Source organism: Somniosus microcephalus, chromosome 3, assembly GCF_052327205.1.
Source record: "Somniosus microcephalus isolate GS21.2 chromosome 3, FLI_Smic_1.0, whole genome shotgun sequence".
NCBI lineage: Eukaryota > Metazoa > Chordata > Chondrichthyes > Squaliformes > Somniosidae > Somniosus > Somniosus microcephalus.
In genome coordinates, this window is record NC_140989.1 from 85,844,557 (window position 1) to 85,869,581 (window position 25,025).

Here is a 25,025-nt window from a genome sequence, read left to right on the forward strand (position 1 = left end):
GCTATTTGTGCTATCATATCAGTTCTATATTTAGTCAATCACAGCAAAGCACCGGGTATAAACCGGGGCCAACATGTCTCCCTTAAAAAAGCTGCAGTTATCTGCAGTCAGTATGCGAAATAAAGATTCCTCTTTCCTCCAGCTTTGCAGCACATGTATTCCATATATATATATAAATAATAATTATCAATTATCTGTTGAACACAGTTGCAATGGAGTTAGCTTGTCCATCCTACAACAGCAACATGATGTCACGTTACAGATGAGGAAAAATAGAGAAAAGAAGAAGTAATTTCATAAAGAAGCTGTGAGTACAAAAGACAGACCCAAAAGGTTTTAAAACTACAACAATAACACCTTGCATTTTTATACCGTCTTTAATGTAGTAAAATGTTCCAAGGGGTTTCACAGGAGGGTAATCAAACAAAATTTGATACCAAGCCGCTTAAAGATATATTAGGACAGATGACCAAAAGCTTGGTCAAAGAGGTAGGTTTTAAGGAGCATCTTAAAGGAGGAGAGAGAGGTAAAGAGGCGGAGTAGTTTAGGGAGGGAATTCCAGAATTTAGGATCTAAGTAGCTGAAGGCATGGCCTGTGTGGGGCTATGGAAATCAGGGATGCGCAAGAAGTCCGAATTGGAGGAGTGCATTGAACTCAGAGCGTTGTAGGGGTGGAGGAGGTTACAGAGATAAGGAGGGGTTGAGGCCACAGAGGGATTTGAACACAAGGATGAGAATTCTAAATTCAAAGTGTTAACAGACCAGGAGCCAATATAGGTCAGCGAGCGCCAGGGTGATGGGTGAACAGGACTTGATGTGAGTTAGAATATGGGCAGCTGAGTTTTGGATGAGCTGAGGTTTACAGAGGGTGGATAAGGCAAAATAATGACTGGATAAAATAGGAAGTAAAAAAGTCATCAACTGGTGATCTTAGAGGGTGTAAATTATCAGAAATAAAATAAAATGAAAGGCCGGAATTTTGCCTACCTCGTGGGTCCGGTGCGGGTGGTGTCCGTGGGGGGTCGTGACCCCGCTGCTGGCTCCATCCCGCTGCTGAAAATGAACTTACCTTAATGGGACTTATTAAGCCCGCCCAGCGCGTTACCCAGCCCAATGAGATGGAGCGGGTCTGATGACATCATTCAAAATGCATTTTCAGCCAGGATATTTAAAGGGACCATGGCCACATTAGATTTAACGTTTAATCTAACATAGTGCTGTCAGTGCACTACAGCATTGGAGTGCTGCAAACGCTGACAATGACTGCACAGAGGCAGAGGGCTGCACCCAGGTTCTCCGACAACTCCCTCCATATGCTTATGGAGGGAGTCAGAGCACACGTGGAGGTCTTCTTCGCTTCAGATGGGCGGAAGAGAACTCCCCAGGAGACCAAAACAGCCTGGTTGCAGATTGCAAAGGAGGTCACAAGCAGGAATGTGGTCAGGAGGACCTGGGTGCAGTTCCGCAAATGTTTCAATGATCTCATTAGGTCAGGAAACATTAATACAAAGCCACACTCAACTTCATCCTGCTGTGCCTCTCACCACATTCCCATTACTCTGTCTTCCCTACCCTACTCCTGTACATCCTTACTCACACCAACATACCTTGCACCTCCACCCATCCCTATATCTACATTATCACATCCCCATCTCACTAGCCACCCCTCACATTCACCCTCATCCTAGTGCAATCATACCAACTAACAACACACAAGGGTAGCCACTTGGGTGTTTTATCCAATGTTTATGTAAAGTTTCTGTTAATGTGTCAAACATAAAAATCTTTATTTTTCAACACTTTCCAGTCTTGGACATATTTGTGTGCACCTTTGGACGTGGCTTAGTGAGTTGCAGTGAATGGTGAGACATAACGGTACTCCACGCAATGGTGATGAGTGTGAAAGGAATGGCTTGGGCATTGTAGGGATGCTTTATGGTGTTGGTGTGGGGTGGTGCCAACCTGGCGCATCATGTGGCAGCCATATGGGTGTACAATGTAAAGTTAACTAAATCTGGCCATGATGAGGCCATCCCTGGCCTCCCGGGCAACAATGTGCTCGGGTGCTGATGCCCTTTGTCCTGTGCAGCATCAGGTGATTGCGGAGAAGCTTGGTGTTGTTGTTGGTGCTGCTGGTGTTGGGGCTCATCGTAGTCCAATTCTGAGGACCAAGGTGAGAGAGTATAAATGGCATCCGTGTTGATAGAATAGATGGCAGGTGAAGTAGAGATGACAGAAGCAATCTGTCAATGGTGAGAGAGTTCTGCCAATGAGGTGAGACTGGATGGAGACATTGCTGGAAACACTTGCAGCCTGTAAAATCTGTGCTGGAAATGGACTGAACAACAGCCTCTACCTGAGGAAAGTGATCATCTGTCAGGTGGAAGGTTTTACTGTACATTTGATGGTGTCAAGTAATCAGCTGGAGCAATGGCCACGGAACTCCCGCCTCGGGATGACTGACATGGTTCCCGAGCTGCATGAATCCCGTGGCCATGCAGGGAAATTTAAAATGTAGGGGGGGGGAAAGGCTCTTACGTGCCTGTAAACTACGTGATAATGATTTCAATTGGGTCGCCCGCCGCTGCCGGACAGCGATGACAGATGTGCCTGGGGGAAGGCGCATGGGAGCGAGGTGACAGCGGAAAATAACAACTTTCCCACTCGACCCACCACCGATCGGGCCTGCTACCACCCCAGAAAATTCCGGCAAAAATATTTAATAGGTCACAGCACAGGAAACAAAAAGGAGTTTCATTCCCTCTGGTAACATATTAGTTATATGTTTACATAAAAATCGTGTTGTGGAATACTTTAAAAGAGAGTTAACAATCATAATAAAATAGCACACAAATAAATATTATGTGGAAGTATTATCCAGTGCAGAAGCAGAGAAATTAAACCCCCAATGCTGTGAAAATAAATAAAGAACACACTTCAAAGCATATGAATCTAGGGGAAGGAGTATCATAGAATGATACAGCAGAGAAGGGGGCCATTCAGCCCATTGTACCATTGCCCACTCTTTGAAAGAGCTATTCAATTAGTCTCACCCCCCTGCTCTTTCCCCATAGCCATGCAATTTTCTCCTCTTCAAGTATTTATCCAATTCCCTTGTGAAAATTACTATTGCATCTGCTTTCACCACCCTTTCCGGCAGTGCATTCAAGATCATAACAACTCATGGCGTAAAAAAAGTCTCCTCATTTTACTTTAGGCTTTTTTGCCAGTTAACTTGAATCTGTTTCCTCTGGTTACCAATCCTTCTGTACAGAGTACAGAGCTAAAAGAGAACAAAATTATCCAACAAGCTAAAGTCAGAGAAACTGTAACAATGGAATAGCGAGATGGGAAAACTATACTAATTAAGCACCGTGGACTTTCTGGAAAGAAACATATGTTGCAACATTATATCATACATCACATAGCAGAACAATTTTTTAAACAGCATAATAATTTTAAATTATACCTCACATCTCAATGGTGCAAAGGCCACCAATGTGTAACCTAGTCTGGGCATTATATCGCACTGTAATTTGGAAAAATTATAGTCCAGAGTGCAATGTCAGAATACCAACAAAAAATGCTGGAAACACTCAGCAGGTCAGGCAGCATCCATACCTGACCTGCTGTGTGTTTCCAGCATTTTCTGTTGTTATTTCAGATTTCCAGTGTCTGCAGTATTTTGCTATTGCAATGTCAGAATAGTTGTTTATTAAACTCTACATTTTAGTACGTTATTAATTTGGTTGGTCTAATCCATGCACATAAGAGGAAAGCAAAGACCATTTGGTTCCAACTTTCTGATCAATGTGCAGACTCACTCGGATCATTCTTAATCCCCTTCTTACAAGAGCATGTAAAATATCTTAAATATGGACCTACTAAAGTGGTTTAACATTGTTTGGTGCTACTGCAGTAACTTCAGTTAAAATGTGAGTTTATTGAATGCTAATTTTAAGGATTAGAGATAGGGGGTAGATCCCCCTGTATTCTATATATAAAAAAAATAGTAAACTTACGTATAGAAGACAGGTTTAGAATTTTGTTATACATAATCCAAAGGATATTGGCCTAGAAATTCGCTATCGCCGCGCCAGGTCTTTAGCGCCCGAAATTTAGCGCTCGCCTGGATTCCCGTAGCGCCCGCCTGAAATTCAGTTGCGGCGCCCCAAGACGGAGGCGGGCGCTATTGCAGGGTTTGGCCGCCTCGCTTGGGGCGATGAAAGTCAATTTCAGGCGTCCAGCTGCCGCTGCGGCACCCGATGCGGTGCGGCAGGCTGGGGTACTGCAGGCCTCCTCCTTCTCTTAAGGAGGAGCTGCCTGCAGCCGTGAGATCGCCGCTGGATTCCCCTGGCAAATGAGCCTGGCACCACGGAGAAGTGCCGGGCTCGCGGGAGTCAGACACCAATGCCGCGGGGGGGTGGTGCAGGAGTCCGGGGAGGGAGGTGCGGCCAGGCGGCCGCCGGGAAAGCGGCCGGCCGCCCCTCCACCTTTATGCGCCAGCCTCTCGGAGCTGCAAGGCCCCGTTTTTCAAACGCTGTTTGCGGCCGCTACGGGCGAGGCGGTCGCAACTGAATTTGGCCGTCAGCACGGAATCGCATTGGAACTGGGGCGCTGCGCACACCAATGACGTCATCGGTGCCGGCGCAGCGCTACCGGCTAATGCCAATTTTAGGGACCAACTGAATTTCGGGCACTAAAAAACTTCCGGCGCAAACCACTCTTTAGCCAATAAGTGGGCGCAAACGCGACTGAATTTCTAGGCCATTATCCCTGCCAGATTGACAATGTCCTAATCCAGCTATCGTAGCCATTGTTCTTGTTTAGTGCTATCCACTTTTCAGCATAAATGTCATTTTTTCATCACATACCTCATCTTGTACCAATTTTATTAGCAATGTAATTACACCTCACAACTTGAAGTACTGGAACACGTAACTTTCTTCACAAGGGCATATTATTTTAATTGTAGTACTTGATGGGACTCTGGCTTACCATAAATCATGTGCACTTGTAAAAGATTGCACTAAATTCCTATTGAATTTTACAGTCTGTATGATTGGTGCAACTTAAACTCTTGGGGCTGGCAGAATTTGGGGGCGGATGCTCAACCTGCCCCCAACCCACCTCTGTGCCATCTTGCCAGGAGGCGGGTAGCCGTCCCGCGCCCCGTCTCCTTGGAGGCAGGAAGGGGATTAGTGCCATTTATCTCCCTGTTAACAGGTAGTTAACAGGCAGATAGGAGGTTTATCCCCATTTTACCCACAAAAGTGCGGGCTTCCCGAAGACTCCGAACCCCGCCAGCGTCACTGAGGCGAGTAGTGGGTCGGAGTGGTCTAAAAGTGCGCTGTGGAGGTGAGTGATAGGTGCAAGTGTGGAGAGGTGAGTATGTGAGAAAAGTGGAAAGTGTTAGAAAAAGTTTATTTACCTTTGTTTCTTCCTGCAGGCTTCAATTGTTGGGTATGCGGCAAAGTCTTGCACCTCAGTGGTAGAGATGACAGATGGCCGTTGCATTCTCCAATGCAAAAACCATCTAATTTCTGCAAAAGAGGTTTGATGGGGTCTTGAATTCAAGAACTCATCAAACAACAGAGAATGTCAGTGTTTGACAGCTTCACAGAGCTGTCAAACGATGACAATTCATCTGTCAAAAATTTTTGACAGATGAAACGTCATATGTTGACGTTCTCTGTAACTGGCTTTCCCTTAATTGGCCTGCTAAGCCCGCTCAAGGTCAATCAAGGCAAAATAGCATGGGTTGGCCAGAAGTTGATGGAGGCGGGACTAAAACCTGACAAGCAGCAGTCCCGCCTCCAATGCGCCCCCATTGGCAAAATCCAGCACTTGGAGAAAGAATGCCAGCCTGAATAAGCAATTATTTGCTATTTTGTGAATCAGATTTGTTCATATTATAAAAGAGTTTCTTTTGCTTTGTTGATTACGTATTCCTTTCTGGTATGTTCAAATGCCAGTAAGAATAAAGTACAACCTAACTACTTTGTGAAACCTCAGCCGCCATCTCATGCAGCAAAGAACTTCATTTCACATCCTGAATCCTGATCTGCTTCTCCAGCAGACCTGCCGGTCAAAAAGGTGTTGCCAAGGGTTAACCACAGTAACAGAGTGCACTGAAATTGGAGCTAAAAGGGGCAAGAATGATCATTTTGCATCAAAAACAAACAATTGCATCACTTTAATTGGAAGCTCAATGAGTTTAGATAAAAGCTGTTCTTCTGTAAAGTAAAATAACAGGCTTGATAAATACAATGGGTAAACAAAAGACATTCTGATTAAGGATCTTCAGATCCCTAGGGAGATGCTAACAGTGTACATTCTGTTATTTATAGATTGCTTTCCAATCCCAGGAGCAGATACACATACAAATGAATTAGAAGTAGCATCTCTTATGATAACCGCAATATACCTGGAACTTTATTTCATCCAATAAAATACAGCAAAGCAGTCACATTAAGAATGTTTTTAAATGGTTCATTTTTGGCTTGGTTACAAATCCATAAACAGAGTGGTCAATTAAACTATGAAAAGTAGAAAAAAACCACAAACCTAAGTGTCTGAATGCAAGATTGATGTCTATGTAACTTTAGTCAAAATTTCAAACTGTAGAAAACGTGATCAGACAATAAAAGTTGCCCTGTGACACAAGGCTGCTTAGGGCCACTGGATTGGACTATATGCGATGGATATCACTCTTCCTTCATGAAAGCAACTATCCACGTTCATCCTAAAATTAAACAACCCCCAGGATCTGTTGCCATGTACATTTGTGATATCATCGATCATGTAGTAAGGATGTGCGGTGGCAGGGAAACGTTGGGCACACCTGTTATGGAAATGTCATATCACACCTGTACCAATGAGGTACTCTCTATAAGCTTGCGTGTTATTTGCAGTTAAACAGGGAAGAAACAAAAGATTGTGTATCACAAGGTTTCTATTATAAGAAACATTTTATTAACAAAAACAGTAAATTCCACTGGCTTAGCATTTCCAATAATGGTTAACTTGGCTTTTGCAACAAAATTTTCTTTCAATATTTATCACACAAAGCACTCGAAGATGGGGCTTCAGAATGATTTTGCTTGTTTTATCTTGTTTGAAATGCATCATTCATAAGTAAAATTTCATACAGTTTTAAAACAAGAGTTTGCCAAAACACAACACATTACAGTACCAAACAGTATCAATCTAAATGAGATTTGGAAACTGCCATGCTAAGGGCTGTAGGTAGTTTAAGACATAAGAAAAAGTTGCTTCAGTGCAGCCATTAAACCAAATTGTTGACTGCATGGATACAACCACCTTGGCAACATGAATAGCTTATAACTCTCTAGAGTTAGTCAAGTGCTAGTTACTTTACAACATATTCTACGGTTGTCTAGTTGCTTTCTAAAGTTCCTACAGCCACTTGTAGTGTATCTCTGACTGTATGAGTGCGTTTAGTAGTGGGGTTCACTAAAGTAAACAAATATTTTTATTCCGTCTTTCATCTGTTGTCCGTATCAATCACCAGCCCGTGGGCCTCTTTTATATACCTTTGCATCACCAGGACAATGCAACTCAACTACTGGAGACTTCAACCTGCATCACTTATGATTCTGTTCCTCCATGCTGAATCCAGAATGCCATGAGAGCCAAAAATCAATCTTAGATAACAGAGGAGATTCGCAACAACCTCTGAACCTGCTTTCCTAGTAGGGAAAACATGGCAGATTACTGCAAATTTACTCACTTTGAGTGGAAAAAACAGACATTGATCTCACTGTAAAAGGTTGCTTGTAATCTTGATCCTGTGGGATTATCAAGTCTCTGTCTGATACAATTAGGAAATTATAAAATGTTCAGAATTACTTATTCAGACATTTCTATTTTGATAAATGTTAACATTAACAATAGTCTGTGTGGGAATCTTGAACAAGGTTGACTTTTTTATATTTTACTGGAGCCACATTAAAATTGATTTTAAGTGCAACTGCATCATGGTTCTATTAATAAAATGTGTCATCAATCTAATGTTAGTTATTCATATATATTTTAAAGGAGTGCAGTCTTCATGAACAATGTTTAGGAAATGTTTTACTGTTTACAAATGCGCAATATAATCGCATAAATCACATCAAAATGTATCACTGTATCAGTTGTGTGTGACATCATTGTGATTAAGGACACATCTGGCTCATCCCCCTTTCCTCAGAAAATGACTATATTTTCTGATATACAGAATGGGAACACATCTTTCTCTCCAAGGTAAAAACAAAATGATCAGAAATGAGTTTTGTTTAGACAGAATTTATCGGAGGTGGCTAGCATAAAGTGACTGTCTAATGCAATGAATCATTTTAGATGTCATCGAGGTGGCTGTAGCAATTGGCAAGGAGACTATAGTCGATTTCTAAGTGACTGCTGACACGCAATACAACGGTTCCTGTTATGTTGTGGCCCCTGCTGTTTAAAGCTAATTTTAAATTCCTCCTTCCTGTTTGAATGTGTGAACATCTATTTTCCACCCAGGAGGTCTTCTAGCAAGTCAGCTGGTTTCTCTTGAAGTACACCCATAGAATCTAATATATTCTCTTTGTATTTGATTTGAAGTACATTACAACTGGGTTTATTGCTGTGAAATCATCTAAAAATAATATAAAAAGCTAAATAATGAGTTCTTAAGATTTATATACTTTAATATTCCATATATAGGACTGTTCAGTCAAAGCTAGAAAATGAAAGACCTTCAATGCTTTAATGTTAAAGCTTTCAACTTTCAAATGGGAGAAGGGACATTTTTAAATAAAAAATGATGAAACATAACATTAGGAAATTGGAAGAAATAAACAACTGTAATTTCTGCAATGACTGGGCAGATACTTAGGAGGATTTCCATGTAACAAAGTACATTGACATTAAGCAACATCAATATGTGTCTTGCAAATAATTAAAAGATCAGATATTTCTTTTAGTATTTTTCATTTGTCTCATTGGGTGCAGCAAACATAAAAAATATCAAGGTGAAATAATTTGAACCTATTTCCGTTGGTTTACTTAACAAAGATTTCATAGCATTAGCCACCATTTCAGTGTAAAACTTGCTTCGTTTCCCACACAACAAAACCTCATAAAAACAGAAGAGATTACTGTCTGAGTCAATTACAAAAAATGCAGCTAAATTATATGTACATTCGTATGTATCCCTCGTACATGTATGGTAGACATTCATTACAATGGAAATTAAAAAAGAAGTTTGAGACTATTAATGACGGCTGCAAAAACATTAACATTGCAGATGTCATCAACAACTTCAAACCTGCCTATACCTAGCTACAGCTATAACATTACGTTTACCAAAAAATGTCTGGATAGCAGAGATATTTGCATTGTCTATACAACAGGCTATAAAACATCACTCATCACAGTCCAGAAAGCACATATACGTGTTTGTATAAATGTATGTAATAACATATTAGCGTGCATGAAAATTTTCAAATGATTGTATCTATGCTCTCTTATTTGTATATATCCATGCCTTACATTTCCTGTGGATGAAATTAAGGCTTTCTTTACTTCTTACAACCAGAAAGGGATTATTCCACTTTATACTATTTTAACATTAGTCTTATGTTGTAGCCAGCACTTAAACACAGGTCTCCCATTGATGTAAAGATGATAAACCCTTTACCATTGAGGGTCTGCTAACTATTATTTTTTTAAAGTTTCTTGGAGTAATGAGACTTCTGTCACGTTGCACAATTGTTTAGCACTTTGGCTGAAAACTCATGGTAACAGGTAGATTCTCTGTGCAATGTTGTAATACTCTTCTTTATGAATGCTTCATGCTGTTGTCTCCACAGTAAAGTTCAGACAACGAGAAGACGGAGCGAATGAAAACACTGTGAACAAGTAGGAGACTTCAACCAGCTTGAAATGTTAATGCTTACTTTACAAACTGTCGTCTTTCCTTCCCGATTATGTGTACTGTCTTTTTCCTGTGTGCTTTGCAAAAAGTAAATCTCAGTTTTATCATGTCTTTGATAAAATGAAGTTTTTTTTTGTTTTCCTTTTCTTTTTACAGGCTTCCTTCTTCCAAGTGTGTGATCAGACGTAGTACTCTTTATCCTTATTCTTCTTATTTTTGCTGGAATTTTTGGCATTGTTCACCTGCTTCTCTTTCACTACAGCCCCATTGGACTGAGCGGAGTTACTGATGTAGTTTCTGCTCTCATCCACATGGTAGGAGCCTTCGTCCCTATTCCTGTACTTGTACATAGCATAGAGGAGGATGAGAATGCAGAGAGCAGCTGCTGCCACAATCCCGACCACCATCCCCGTGGTGCTGCTCGATTCCCGAATCACTTCCGCTGTTCCTGGGAATCCTCTGCCGCCTGGTCCGGTGGGGTTTGCTGTGGGTACATCATGAAATATGGAGGAGGTTACTACTGGGCTTTTGAGCTTTCTATCATCTGTATTCATTTGATAAGGTGGGCAAAGGGACACAATACAGAATCTGGAAGGGGTTTCAAGCCACTGTTAATCATTTTTTTGGGCTGGCAATTTGGGAAAGAGGGAGTGGTGGTAAAGCTTAACAGGAGCTAAAATCAGAGTTCTCTCAGTGCTTACAAGTACTTTAGCAAAATACTGCTGGATGCTGGAAATCTGAAGTAAAAACAGAAAATGCTAGAAATACTCAGCAGGTCAGGCAGCATTTGTGTAGAGAGAAACAGAGTTAACGTTTCAGCTCGATGACCTCTCTCCACAGATGCTGCCTGACCTGCTGAGTATTTCCAACGTTTTCTGTTTTTATTTCTTACAAATACTTTGTTAATTCTGACTTCCTTTGCTTCCCACCCAGGTGCCTGTACTTTGAAGTCACCTTCAAACATTAATGTGCACTCTGTCGATATGGTGTTATCTGTTGTTAAGGATAAAGTCGTGTAAAAATATCATTATCACTAGGGTGCAGTTTGGAGTTAAACTAGTCCTGGAGCCTTCACCAAACACCATGAACGAATAGTGGTTTAAGGATAATGTCACCTCATTAACACACTCAGGAATGCAAAGGGATCTCGCTGCAGACGGCAAAGAAAATGACAGTTTGCTGTTTTCAATAACAATAAATCAAGAATGGCTCGTGGTGACGGAAGGCAAAAGGTACATGATTAACTACAGGAATGGGTTTCTAATGGGACTTTTGTTATCACTGTTTTCTCCTAGGAGGTAATTTAAAGTATAAGGTTCATTAGAAATGGACAGTACTACGCAACTGCTGTTTATTTAAAAGAAATAACCAAAAAGCAAAGAAGTTAACATTAACACTGGATGACTTAGCAGCATTTATACTAAATAGATGACAACTCTAATCAGCATTTATTGGTCAAATGCAAACATTAACATTTTAACATTTATCCTGAAAGTATCAAAAAAGAATGCTCACCATATAGGTCAGTCAACAAATTGCCCCCATGATTTTGCATGAAGGAAAAATGAAAGAAAGTTGTAAAAGAATGGTCTTGAAACACGATCATAGTTGTTTCTTACAGTATTTCAGTGCCAAAGTAAGACTATAGAACTTCTTAAAACTGTGTTTCATTTTTCAGATCAGTTAGCATACCTATCAAAACATTACAGAATATCCAATTACCATGTTATCAGTGGGCACCCCACCTTCATTTTAACACATCCTTCCCCCTTCCCAAGGACACAGATTTTTTGCAGGTTTTAACAGTGAGTGAGTGGTCTATTGAATATCCTGTAAATTTAAAATAAAACACAACACAAAAAGGTCAAGCCACAGCCCAGGAACCACACCGCAGAATGTTAAAGCTGAGAGACTCAAAATGAAGGCGGGGTACACTGAAAGGCATTTTCATCGACTCACGTATCCTTGTCAGTAAGACTCCGAGATAAACTGTTCTTTAAATGTCAGTGCTTCTGTTTAAAAGTTGCCACTGAAATACTTGCAATGAAAATGATTTTTCCCAGCACAGTTAATAATTCCCAGGTCAAATCTGCATAATATCTATTCAAAAGAATTGTTGGTTACTGCCATTTTGCCCTGACTGCTAACCTCCTAAAAGGGTGCATGAGCACAGCTCTGGAAGAGAGCATTCAGAGAGCATAAAAGCTGAACCATTGTGTGCTAATTCTTGACATGGTATGTATGACCTTACCTTAGAAAATAAGAAAAACAATTATGCAAAGTATTTGTATCATAATTATACCATTACAGCTAGCAACAGATTTTTCCCCCTAAAACCTCAATGCACTGCAGCAAATTCCTTGTCAGTTTATAGACATCTGCTTTCTATTCGCCTGTATGCCCATCACTTGCAAGCCAGGTCGCTATTGAACCTTGCACTCACATTAACAAAACAATGGATGCAAAAGTCTGCACTCAAATTCCTTCCATTGCTCATCATTTACCAAATTCAATTACTTAAGCAGATAAACTCAATTTTACCAATAATTGATGCTCCCACACCTCTTCGGAATATTAAATGTATATCATATGTTGCAAACATGTTTAAATGTTCAGTTAGACCCATAAAACTCTAGTTCTCCCCATTATTTTAATGACAAAAGCAAACTTTAGAATTAAGGAAAGAACAAAACCAAAAATAAGCACACAAATCTAACATAAATTTCTTCTAAACACAGACTTTCAATAATAATGTAAACAACGACTAACAAAATAATCAGAGAAAAAAGAGAATTTAAATAAGACAATGACTGTATGCAGAATGGTTTAGGAGATTAATTTGATAAGAAAATTTAACCTTTCAGCTTTGACACCATGAGAAGGATTAAAGGCCAGCTTGCATTCTGGAAATACTGCTTTTCTTCAAAATAGTCAATTAACCTTTATTACACGAAACATGAACTTGGTTCTGTTGTGATATAATAGTAGGTGTAATCTTGTAATTCTGAGCTAAATTGAAATCTGCTCGCCCAAGAACATTACCCAATTTTATCATTATTCTGACTAGGGTAGGGAATAGGATTCCTCTGGCCCATTTCTATTTTTGTATATATTTCAATCACTGAATTCCATGAGCATGATTACAACTCTATGCTATTTACATCAGGAAAATTAATCCTAAAATGTTTGTGTATTAGACTAGTTCATAGAGTGAGGGTAATAAAGGCTTTACAGTCTTAAGAAACAAAGATATCCAACAGAGTGATAGGATGGAATTACTTGCCTCTGAATGATTTTGTACAAATTTCTCAGGTGCTTTGGAGGGGGATACTGAAATCTACCTCACAGGGCAACAGGTACAATTGGAGTGTGAATCACCTTGGGCAGCTCTTTTGCTAGCAGCCTTCTAATATCTCATCCAAGGTGCTAGCCTCGAAAGTAAGTGACAATAGGCAGTTCCACTAATTTTTTCCTCAGCTGACGTGCACTTCCCAGCATGGGACATTTGATAATGATTGGATAGTGTGAACTTTGGCTTATTGTCCTCCTCCCTAGTTTGGAACCACTAAGGCCAGTTGCTACTCCTCTATGACTATCCTGCTGAGGTCAGTTAACTCAGCAAAGACCAGGGGTCAAAAATGGAATCTTCCTGGACTGTAGAAGAATTAAAAAAACAACAACAAGGAAAGGTCATTTGGTCCATCAAGCTAGTTGTTTTCTTCCACAGACCTTATACAATCTACTCTCTCTTAGACTCTGTCCAGCTCAGTTAATGTGAATAAACATTATGCATTGTTTCTCTCTGTGCTTTAAAGGTTAAGTAAAACGCTAAATTATTTTACTAATCTTACATCCCATACTATAAATCCTTGATTAGTTGCCTTAATGGGCATGGCTCAATACCAAACCACGTGGTGCAGTTACTCAGAAAGATGCTGGGGAATCCCTTAACAGATTATTTAATGGAGGTTTTTTTTCCAGCTGTCTGGGGTAAGGTCATTAATTAAATTTGCGATTTTGAGCCTGGGCAGGCAGAGTTAACTTCAATTCTATGTTCCTATCGACCAGCAGCCAAACCCTGTTTCTCAGACAGCAAGACATACAGAGGCAAAGGTTATCAGTGCACTGGGACCTTCTTCATAGGTTAGAAGAACTGTCACTCCAATTAACCAGAAGACTGGTTGGAACAAGAGGGAATTGGCTGGGTTCGGGCAATACCTTCAATGATGTTACATTAAAATGAAAATTTTGCAAGTAATTGCCTGAGTTCGCACTGCTGGTAGAGGAGGCCTTCTGCCAGCAGCACAAATTTGGAAAATCGGCCTTTATATTTTGTTATAAAAAGCTGCTGAGGAGGAATGACGAGGGTGCATGAAAATTACATTAAAATTAACAATGTACAACTCTTAAGAAATACATTAACATTGAAACAGTAACGATAAATGTGGCCACTCTCTCCACATCTGAAATATTACTACTCTCAGCAACTTGGTCTGCAACCCTATGCTTCATTTCTATAGGTCCTCCTCATGTCAACACTCTAAGCATTATGTGTAAAATCTGATCATCACTATTGTAACAAGATTAGTTAAGATAGTGTTTAATAAAATAGCTCTATGTACTTTAAACCTATAAGCAGACCTATAAAAAAGCTGTACATTGATTGGATAGTTTAACTTTACACACTCAATGAAATGAAGCAAAAATATCTAAATTGGAATTTTTAATTTAAATGCAGAAATCTCCATTGTCAGGTTATATGGTCCAATGGTTTTTGCCTTTCTTTTAATTCTATTTCACGTTGGATCATCAGAAAGTCCACATTTGAAGCCTTCTTTGAATCTCTTACTTTCTTTTAGATTGTAAAATAATTTCCTAATTATATCCTCCTGTGAACTGTTTAATTACATGATATTTTGTAGTGGCACAATAGCTTCACACAATCCTCAGTCAATATAAATTTGGTGCTACTTTCACAGGTTTCAATTGATTGCGGCTAGAATTCAAACTTGGGGATCATGTGATCTCTATAAATCACTCACTTTTTTTATGACTTATGGTACCAACTGAAACCATCATCCAATATAACATAGAAATCAAAAGAAAATGTGAAATATTTGAAGTAGAAACAAAAATGCTGGAAATGCAATGCAGTACAGCCAGTAGCTGAAAGAGAAAGATAAATTAACATTTTGGATGGAACTTTTTATCATGACTGATACTTCATCTCCTACCAGTTCTAATGAAGAATCCTAGCCTATCTTTCTGTTTCACATATTGACTGACCTATTGTTCAATTTCAGCATTTTATGTTTCTATTGTGTACATAATGCCCAACACCTGCCACTGTAACAAACTATTGAAGCAAGGCATATTCACATAGTGCTTGCTTACAGGCACAGTGCAAAATCAAGTACAGTAGTAATATGTTGTAGTTCAGAGATCCTGCACAGCACAATCTAGTGGTTAGAATAGCACACACTAAAACAATTTATTTCAATATATGGAAGCTGGGAAATCAGCTAATGGCAAGGTCAGGTCAGTTGATGTGTCGGTTGAGCGCTGACTTGAATACAAAATGTCTTGGATTCAAATCCTGGCAAGGTTCACTCAACTTTTCATCCTTTTCAGTCATGTCCCAGGATTTAGGGAGAAACAGGAGACTAAGGATCATAAGCAGTACTTGCCACACTGTTGCAGTAACTTTGGACACTTCTGGCTGTTTAGCATAGGAACTGGGATCAGTGCTATACACAATAGGAGACTGACTAATGGAGAGTGATCTCCATGGGTAATCTCTCTTGCTGGTGGCAGAAATCAGATAGTATGCTTTCAAATTTCAAAGGAGGGCTTTCTGCTTGTCAAGATTACAAGCAGGCAGTACAGTATCTCACAGCAGTGGGGTGATTTGAACTAGCCAATACATTAACATTGCTTCAGCAGAAATTTATTTTTATATATCTTAAGGTATGATTTTACGCTTTCACGTACTGGTAATGTGATGTCTAATGTTCTTAGGTAGAAAAGAAAAAGGAAATTAAGCAGTTCATTCACTGAAATTAATTTGAAAGGAATCTTACTTCTGAAAGTTACCTTGGCACAGACAAGCCATAAATGAGTGCTGTATTGGACTGTTCCACCTCATTTCCACCTATTTTCTGCCTTAGTGAATTTGCCAGTCAGGTCTGGAGTGGTCGGTGGAAGCTCCCTCCAATGCAGGTGAGGCCTTTATGTGACTATTAAGATGAAGGCAGGTGCGTCCTGCATACAATTTCCCAGTGTGCCAATGTTCTGGACATCAAGTCCAACCCATGTTGACTTGGCTAATTCAGATGTAACTTAGAGTGGGCCAGAGATGTTAGTTAGGGCTCAGAGAGGAGAAGCATACACTGGAGAAGGTTTATGTGGAATCCAGAGAGCAAGGAATCAAATGCAGGATGAGATGATGTCTGGGACCTAGAAACCAAAGGCCCAAAACTAGACTTCTGCCCATGTTGAGGTCATGGTGTTGACTCTGTCGTAAATTTGCAGAAGTGTGGAGGCTGTGTAAATATAGCCTACAATACCTCAGATATGCCAGGAAAACTCCAGTGGGCCCTGAATGGTGAGGGGGGGGAATGCAGAAAGTACCTTGGGGATGGGGATTAGAAAATACCTGGAGGAAGTGTAGCAACAAGACATAAGGCAGCCAGAAATGTTAGTGCTAGTGCAAAAAAATAATTAACAACTGATACAAAAGCTCATGAAAACCAAAATGTTAGAAGGGGTGGAAAATAAATTAACAAAACACGTCAGAAATTTCCTTACCATTCTGTGCCCTTTAAACGGCCTCCTATCTGAATTGTCCAGCTCTGAACACTCTTTCCTGGGGATGGGTTGGACTTGATGTCCAGAACACTGGCACACTGGGAAATTGTACGCAGGACACACCTGCCTTCATCTTAATAGTCAAATGAAGCTCTCACCTGCTTTGGAGGGAAGTTCAGCCGACACTCTAGACCTGACTGGCAAATTCACCAAGGCAGTATAAAGGTGGAAATGAGGTGGAACTGTCCAATACAGCACTACTTTATGGCTTGTCTGTGCCTATTTTGGGGGCATAACAGATAGAACCTAGGTGTGCCAAATGTGGAACCGGACTTCTATGTGCGAAAGATTTTCATCTGAACGAGCTAAGTTTCTCAACATGGCAGATAGAAGCTGCCATTTAGGGCCCGAGTTTGGAAGAGATGTGCAGCTGTATATAGACACTCATGCTTTCTTTTATCTGGATTTCTTTTTATTCTAGACTAAAGATGTAGACAATTAAAAATAATTTAAAACTTTACAAACCTGTAAAGATTGCCAATAACACAAAGGTTATTAAGCCAATCTAGATTTGGGGGAAATTAAATTTCAACCATGCTCCCCAGTTCATTAAACCAAATATTAATTTAAGACTACAGTAATAACAACTTGTATTCATACAGTGCCTGTAATATCGAAAATTGAAACCAAGGCACTTCACAGATGAGTAAGAAAAAATGGACGCTGAGCCAAAGGTGATACTAGGAGGGGTAACCAAAAGGTTGGTCAAAGAGGTGGGTTTTAAGGAGAGTCTTAAAAGAGGAGAGTGAGGGAGAGGCAAAGAGGTTTAAGGAGGAATTCTAGAGAGTGGGATCTTGGCAGCTGAAGGCACGGCTGCCAATGATGAGTCAAAGAATTCATGGGATATTGTGGGCTGGAGAAAGTTGCAGAGATAGGGAGGGGAGAGGCCATGAAGGGATTTATACACAAGGATGAGAATTTAAAATTTGATTCATTGGGGTACTGTGAGCCAATGTACGTCAACAAGGGCAGGGGTGATGGAACTTGCTGCAGGTTAGGATATGGGCAGCAGAATGTTGGATGTGCTGAAGAGAGTGGAGGACAGGAGACCAGTTAGGCGAGCTTTGGAATAGTTGCGAATGGAGATGACTATGGCATGAATGAGTGTTCCAGCAGCAGGTGGGTTGGGGTAGGCCCAGAGGCGAGCGATGTTATGGAGGTGAAACTAGGCAGATAACCTACTCTCCTCCTTTTCACAGAATCAGATATGTTTGAGAGGAGGTTAATTTGGCAAAAGTTCACAGATTTTTTTACACTTTTTTTAATGTAATATTTAGTCGTTTTTTTCTGTGAATTATAAGGTAGCATCATACTCAGGGATTGAAATATATAAACATTAACAGTATCAACATCAGCTCAGTCCCTCAGTGCATCACTACCATGAAGCACACCACACCTGGTGTTGTATAGAATAACATAAACGCTGAAGATGTAGTTTCCAATTACGTTTTGTTTTGTGCTAGGCGGTGTCTCGTAGCAAATAGCAACAGATGGCAGACTTACATGATAAAACAAGGAAGTGATTTTGTACCATGTGATTTGCTGAGCAGTGACACTGGAATTTATATATCTCCAGGATTGTAAATGAAAGAGTGAGTCAGTAGTTTGGCCCCTTGAGCCACAGTTATAGAGCAGAACAATTGCACTCACTTGCTCAAGCTGCACCAGTGGGGGTTGTTTATTGTCTTGCAGCTGTTCTAAATTAGACTTGCACTAATAGGTCTCGATGACTGTATAATTGTACACCATGGTTAGAATGGCAACAAAAAAAATCACATTCTATAGAGGTTACACCATAGCTCCACAGACCAGGGCAATGTTTTAATGTGAGTTATCTTTAATTATCTTCAATTACAATTCATTGGCCCAAAATTTGCGATCAGAGGCTTCCCGCGGGCGGATGCCTCCGGCCTGTAAAAAAATCTATGAATTTACCTGGTGGTTTGAGAGGTACTGAGACTCGTGCTCCTGGGCCTCTCCGGGTACCCGTGGGTAGTGGCCCATGTATCCCTAGGCACATGCGATTCGCAAGCACCCCTGGGATCACGTGGGCCGGCCCAACCAATAAAAGAAGGGAATCCACATTCATACTTATGGGAGTTCCGTACAAACAAAATCCCCACAAGTATGAATGGCCATCACTTAAAAAATACACAAACACATGAAATAAATATATTTTTTAATTAAATATTTAAAATGAATCAAAATGCCATTTAATTAAATATTTTAAACAAAAATTTAATTTTTTGAAAAAAAATTATGGCCCAGAAATTCGGGTCTCCACGGGTGAGTACACACGGGGTACTCACCCGTAGGCCCGATGGAAGTGCCGGTTTACTGCATGCACTGCGCATGCGTGGGAAACTGGCACTTCCATTCCTCTGAACGAAGGGGTTCAGAGGTCGAACGCGTGCGCGGGGGAGGCTGCGCGTGCGCATCAAACTTCGTTTTTTTTTTTACAGGTTTCTCCGGGAACGTAAGCCTGCAGAATTTAGAAATGTAAAAAGCAAGTGTAAGGCTTGCTTTTTACAAGGTAAGTGGTGAATTAATTAAAATTAAAACAATTTTTCCACACGTTTATTATTTTTAAATACTTTAAAGCAAGGTAAGTTTATTTTTAGCCCCGTTAGAATATAAAATTATTTTTTTCAAAAATTTAAATTATTGTTTAAAATAGTTATTTAATGTAATTTATAGTTTACTAGCTGAAGTGCCCGGCGGTGCCGAGGCTTTTTTGAGGGCATGTTGTTGTTGGAAGAGAGAGAGAGAGCGACTGGGGGGAAGAGAGAGGGCGACTGGGGGGAAGAGAGAGAGCGACTGGGGGGAAGAGAGAGAGCAACTGGGGGGGAAGGGGGAAGGGGAGGGTGGGGGAAGGGGAGGGGGGAGGGGGGGAAGGGGAGGGGGAGGGGGGAGGAAGGGGAGGGGGAGGGGGGAGGAAGGGGAGGGGGAGGGGGAGGAAGGGGAGTGGGGGGGGAGGAAGGGGAGGGGGGGAGGAAGGGGAGGGGAGGGGGGGAGGAAGGGGAAGGGGGGAGGGGGAGAAGGGGTGGAAGGGGAGGGGGAGGGGGGGAGGAGGGGAGGAAGGGGGGTAGGAAGGGGAGGGGGGGAGGAAGGGGAGGGGGAGGAGGAGAGAGAAGAGGGGGAGGAGAGGGGGGATGAGGGGGGAAGGAGAGGGGGGGGAAGGGGGGGAGGAGAGGGGGGGGAGGGGAGGGGAGGGGTGGGGGAGGGGAGGGGAGGGGGGAGAGGGGGGAGGGGAGGAGGAGGGGGAGGGGGGAGGAGAAGGGGGAGCGGAGGGGGAGGGGGAAAGGTGGGGGAAGGAGGGGGGGAGCCAGCAGACCCTCTCCCCTCTGCTGGCGATGGCTCCGCTGAGCTCCGTGCCGCCCCACGCACTGACATGGCCCAGCCGAGCGCAGCGCCCCGGTCAGCCTGAGCCCCGCCCCCCCTCCCGAGGCTGGGCCTGAGGCGGCTTGAGATGGCCGATTGCGGCTGGCCGGGCCCGGTTGCCGCGGTAACCCTCCTCCCCTCTCTGCCCTCCCGATCTCCGGGACCAGGCCTGGGCCTGAGCGGCTTGAGACGGCCGATTGTGGCTGGCGAGCCCGGTTGCCAGGGTAACCCTCTCCGCTCCCCCCTCCCCCTCCCCTCCCAAGCCCCGCCCCGCCCCCCCCCGCTAACCTGCTCGCTTCCCTCTGCCCCGCGCTCTGTGGGCCCTGTGTGGAGGTGCAGCGCGAGCGCGAATGAAGCGCGAGCAGCTTGCAGTGAGCCCAGCCAGCCTTTACCAAGATGGCTGGCCGCTGGTTCGGAATCGGGCCCAGCGGGACGGCCGGTGCGTAGCTCGGGCGTGGCTGGGCAACAGACGCCCAGGCTTCGAGGCCTGCCTGCAAAAACGGTGAAAGGTAGGAAAATTATAGAGGTTAGAGAAAAGATTTACAAATGAATTAACTTTTTTTAAAAACAATTTGTGTTTTAAAAACAACTTTTTTTTTGCTGGAAATGTAGATTTGAAAAGAAACACGCAGAAAGCGGGAAAAAGAAATGAAGAGTTTGGAATCAAGATGGCGGCCACTCACCTCGGTTCAAAATGATAAGGCCCGCCCACACACGCACCGATTGGTCAACCGTCAGGTCACTGAAGTGTAGGATTGGTCAATCGTCCTGTCACTCGACTGTAGGATGGCCCGCCCGCACATGCAATGAACCCACCCCTGTGATGCAGCAATTGGTCGACCGTCAGGTCGCTCGACCGTATGATTGGTCAACCTTCACGACACTCGATGCTAATGAGCGGATAATGAGCGGAATTTTGAACGTTTTTTGGATACCGTCGGCACAATTTTTGTCCGACAAAAAAGTAACTATGCCTACAAGAGTCCCCTAATGATGAGCTTTCTTTTGATATAACACATGTGTAGGTACGCTCTATAACTTTTGATTGTATAGCCGGACAGACAGACAGACAGAGAGACAGATAGACAGACAGACAGAGAGACATAGGCCTAGAAATTGGGTTTTGGCTTAGCCAGGGATTTAGCGCCGGAAATTAGTGCCGGCGCTAAGTCCCCTGCGCGCGCCAAAAATTCAGTGGCGCCGCGCCCAAACGGCTGCCGGCGCTACTGAAGGGTCTTAGCGCCTGGAAAAGGGCGCTAACTGCCGTTTCGCGCCGCAATTCCGGCGCTGCGGCACCCGATGCGGTGCGGCAGGCTGGGAAAGTGCAGGCCTCCTCCTTCTGTTAAGGAGGAGCTGCCTGCACCCGGCCGCGGCCCGCGCAAATCTACTTAAAAATGAGCCCGGCACCTCGGACAAGTGCCGGGCTTGCATCTGTTCCGGGGGGGGGGGGTGGGGAGAGAAGTCCGGGGAGGGAGCTGCGGGCAGGCGGTCGGCGGGAAAGCGGCCGGCCGCCGCGGGGCCTTTAATGCGCCGGCGCTAACTGCAGTAAGGCACCTCTGACAAAACGCTGGTTGCGGCTGCCACGGGCGAGGCGGCCGCAACTCAATTTCGGAGTTCGGGCGGGTTACCACGGCAACCGGGATGCTGCGCACACCGATGACGTCATCGGTGCCGGCGCAGCGCTACCGGAGCAACGCCGATTTAGGGCCCCAGGGAATTTCACTACTGGCCATAACTCCGGCGCAAGGCCCTCTAGCGCCTCAAATGAGGCGCTAAGGCTACTGAATTTTCAGCCGATACTGTTTTATATATATAAGAAGATAGAGTTAAAAATGTGATTTAAAAAAAAAATTATTTGAAGGTTTAGTGCTATTTTGGGGCCGTAGTATTTATAAGTCTTGACAGCACTTTCTGTCAGACTTATGAATGGAGCATTCCCTGCTCCGATTGGCTGCCCATGGCCCACGTGATCCCAGGGGACGCATCGAACTAACTGCGCCCCTGGGATACGCAAGCACTGCGTGCCGGCAGCTGGACCAGGCCCCGGATCGGAATTCCACGGGGCGCGCAAGGTAAGTGCAGATCGGGGGCTTGCACCCGCGGCAAGTAAAGGGAAGGTCATGCCAGGTGAGCCCAGCCCCGTGATATGCTCCTCTTGCTTTTTGTGGGAATTCAGGGACACTGCCGGTGCCCCTGATGACCACGTGTGCCAGAGATGCATCCATCTGCAGCTACTAGCAAACCGCATTGAGGCGCTGGAGCTGCGGGTGGATGGGTTGTTGAGCATTCACGATGCTGAGAGGTTCATGGATAACACGTTGAGTGAGTTGGTCACACCGCAGGGAAGGGCTGCACAGGAAGATAGGAAATGGGTGACCACCAGGAGGAGCAATAGAAGCAGGCAGGTAGTGCAGGAGACCCCTGTGACCATTCCCCTCTCAAACAGGTATGCCGCTTTGGATACTGTTGAGGGGGATGACTCACCAGGGGAAGGCAGCAGCAGCCAACTTCCTGGCACTGGGGGTGCTCCTGCTGCCCAGGAAGGGGGGAAAAAGAGTGGGAGAGCAATAGTGGTAGGGGATTCTATAGTAAGGGGAACAGATAGGCGTTTCTGTGGCCGTAGACGTGAATCCAGGATGGTTTGTTGCCTCCCTGGTGCCAGGGTCAAGGATATCACTGAGCGGCTGCAGGGCATTCTGGAGGGGGAGGGTGAACAGCCAGAGGTCGTGGTCCACATTGGTACCAACGACATAGGTAAAAAGAGGGATGAGGTCCTGCAGCAAGAATTTAGGGAGCTAGGTGAAGGATTAAAGAGCAGGACCTCAAAGGTTGTAATCTCTGGATTACTCCCGGTGCCACGTGCTAGTGAGTATAGGAATGGGAAGATAGAACAGATGAATGCGTGGCTAAAGGGATGGTGCAGGAGGGAGGGCTTTAGTTTCCTGGATCACTGGGTCTGCTTCTGGGAAAGGTGGGACTTGTACAAGTCGGACGGTTTACACCTGAACCAGAGGGGAACCAATATCCTTGCGGGGAGGTTTGCTAGCACTGCTGGGGGGGGGTTTAAACTAACTTGGCAGGGGGATGGGGTACAGAGTGGAGCTATAGCAGGGGGTGATTTACAGCCAAATACAGAGAAAAAAACAAGGCAGAGCAAATATGTGAAGGCAAAAGGGAATATGGCAGGGCTGGAAGGCATTTATTTTAATGCAAGGAGTCTTGCAAATAAGGTGGATGAACTGAAGTTGTTGTTGAACACATGGGAGTACGATATTGTTGCTATCACGGAGACATGGTTGAGGGAGGGTCAGGACTGGCAGCTCAATATTCCGGGGTATAGAATCTTCAGGCGAGACAGAGGGGGGTGTAAAAGGGGAGGGGGTGTTGCAATATTAATTAAGGAGTCAATTACTGCAGTAAGGAGGGATGATATATTAGCGGGTTCCTCTAATGAGGCCATATGGGTAGAACTTAAAAACAAAAAGGGGGCAAGCACTTTGCTGGGAGTGTACTATAGGCCCCCAAACAGTCAGGGGGAGATAGAGGAACAGATATGTAGGCAAATCTCAGAAAAGTGCGAAAATAATAGGGTAATAATAGTGGGGGATTTCAACTTCCTCAATATAAATTGGGATAGTCAGAGTGTGAAAGGCTTAGAGGGTGCAGAATTCTTAAAGTGCACCCAGGAGAGTTTTTTGAGCCAACATGTAGAAAGTCCTACAAGAGAGGGGGCGATACTGGACCTAATTCTGGGGAATGTAACCAGGCAAGTGGTGGAAGTGTCAGTAGGAGAGCATTTTGGCGATAGTGACCATAATTCGGTGAGATTTAAGGTGGTCATGGAAAAAGACAAAGACGGCCCGGAAATAAGGGTTCTAAATTGGGGGAAGGCCGATTTTAATATGATAAGGCAGGATCTGGCCAAAGTGGACTGGGAGCAGCTACTTATAGGAAAATCCACATCAAGACAGTGGGAGACTTTCAGAAGGGAAATAGAGAGAGTACAACGCCAACATGTTCCTGTAAAGGTCAAGGGTGGGACCAACAAGCAAAGGGAACCTTGGATGACAAGGGATATACAAAAATGCATTAGAAATAAAAGGGGGGCTTTTGGCAGTTACAAAAGACTAAAGACGGAGGAAGCACTAGAGGAGTATAAAAAGTGCAGGGGCATACTTAAAAAAGAAATTAGGAGGGCGAGGAGGGGCCATGAAATAACACTGGTGAGCAAAATAAAGGAAAATCCTAAGATGTTTTATAAGTATATTAAGGGCAAGAGGATAACCAGGGAAAGGGTAGGGCCCATTAGGGACCAAAGTGGCAATCTGTGTGTAGAGCCAGAGGATGTAGGCGGGGTTTTAAATGAATTTTTTGCATCTGTGTTCACTATGGAGAGAGACGATGCAGACATAGAAATCGGGCAAGGGGACTGTGACATACTTGAACATATTAGCATCGAGAGGGAGGAGGTGCTAGCGGTTTTAGCAGGCCAAAAAGTGGATAAATCCCCAGGCCCGGACGAGATGTATCCCAGGCTGCTGTGGGAGGCAAAGGAGGAGATTGCAGGGGCTCTGACACAAATTTTCAGAACCTCTCTGGCCACAGGGGATGTACCAGAGGACTGGAGAACAGCTAATGTAGTACCACTATACAAGAAGGGTAGCAGGGATAAACCAGGGAATTACAGGCCAGTGAGCCTAATATCTGTGGTAGGGAAATTATTGGAAAAAATTCTGAGGGACAAAATTAGTCTCCACTTGGAGAGGCAAGGATTAATCGGGGATAGTCAGCATGGCTTTGTCAAGGGTAAATCATGTCTGACAAATCTGATTGAATTTTTCGAGGGGGT

At 43.4% G+C, this 25,025-nt stretch overlaps 1 protein-coding gene across 15 annotated transcripts in view; it reads right to left on the minus strand.

Annotated features, from left to right (window-relative positions):
• Positions 1-8,053: 8,053 nt before the first annotated feature.
• Positions 8,054-25,025, minus strand: part of nrxn1a (neurexin 1a) — a 2,435,560-nt gene continuing 2,418,588 nt past the window's right edge. For 13 of the 15 annotated variants that reach the window (XM_085981317.1, XM_085981316.1, XM_085981310.1 and 10 more), the window contains one exon: positions 8,054-10,412. In XM_085981317.1, coding sequence (XP_085837443.1) covers positions 10,108-10,412 — 305 coding nt within the window. In that variant the 3' untranslated portion in view covers positions 8,054-10,107. The remainder of the gene's footprint in view (positions 10,413-25,025) is intronic. The other 2 variants (XM_085981314.1, XM_085981311.1) reach the window with 1 other exon arrangement.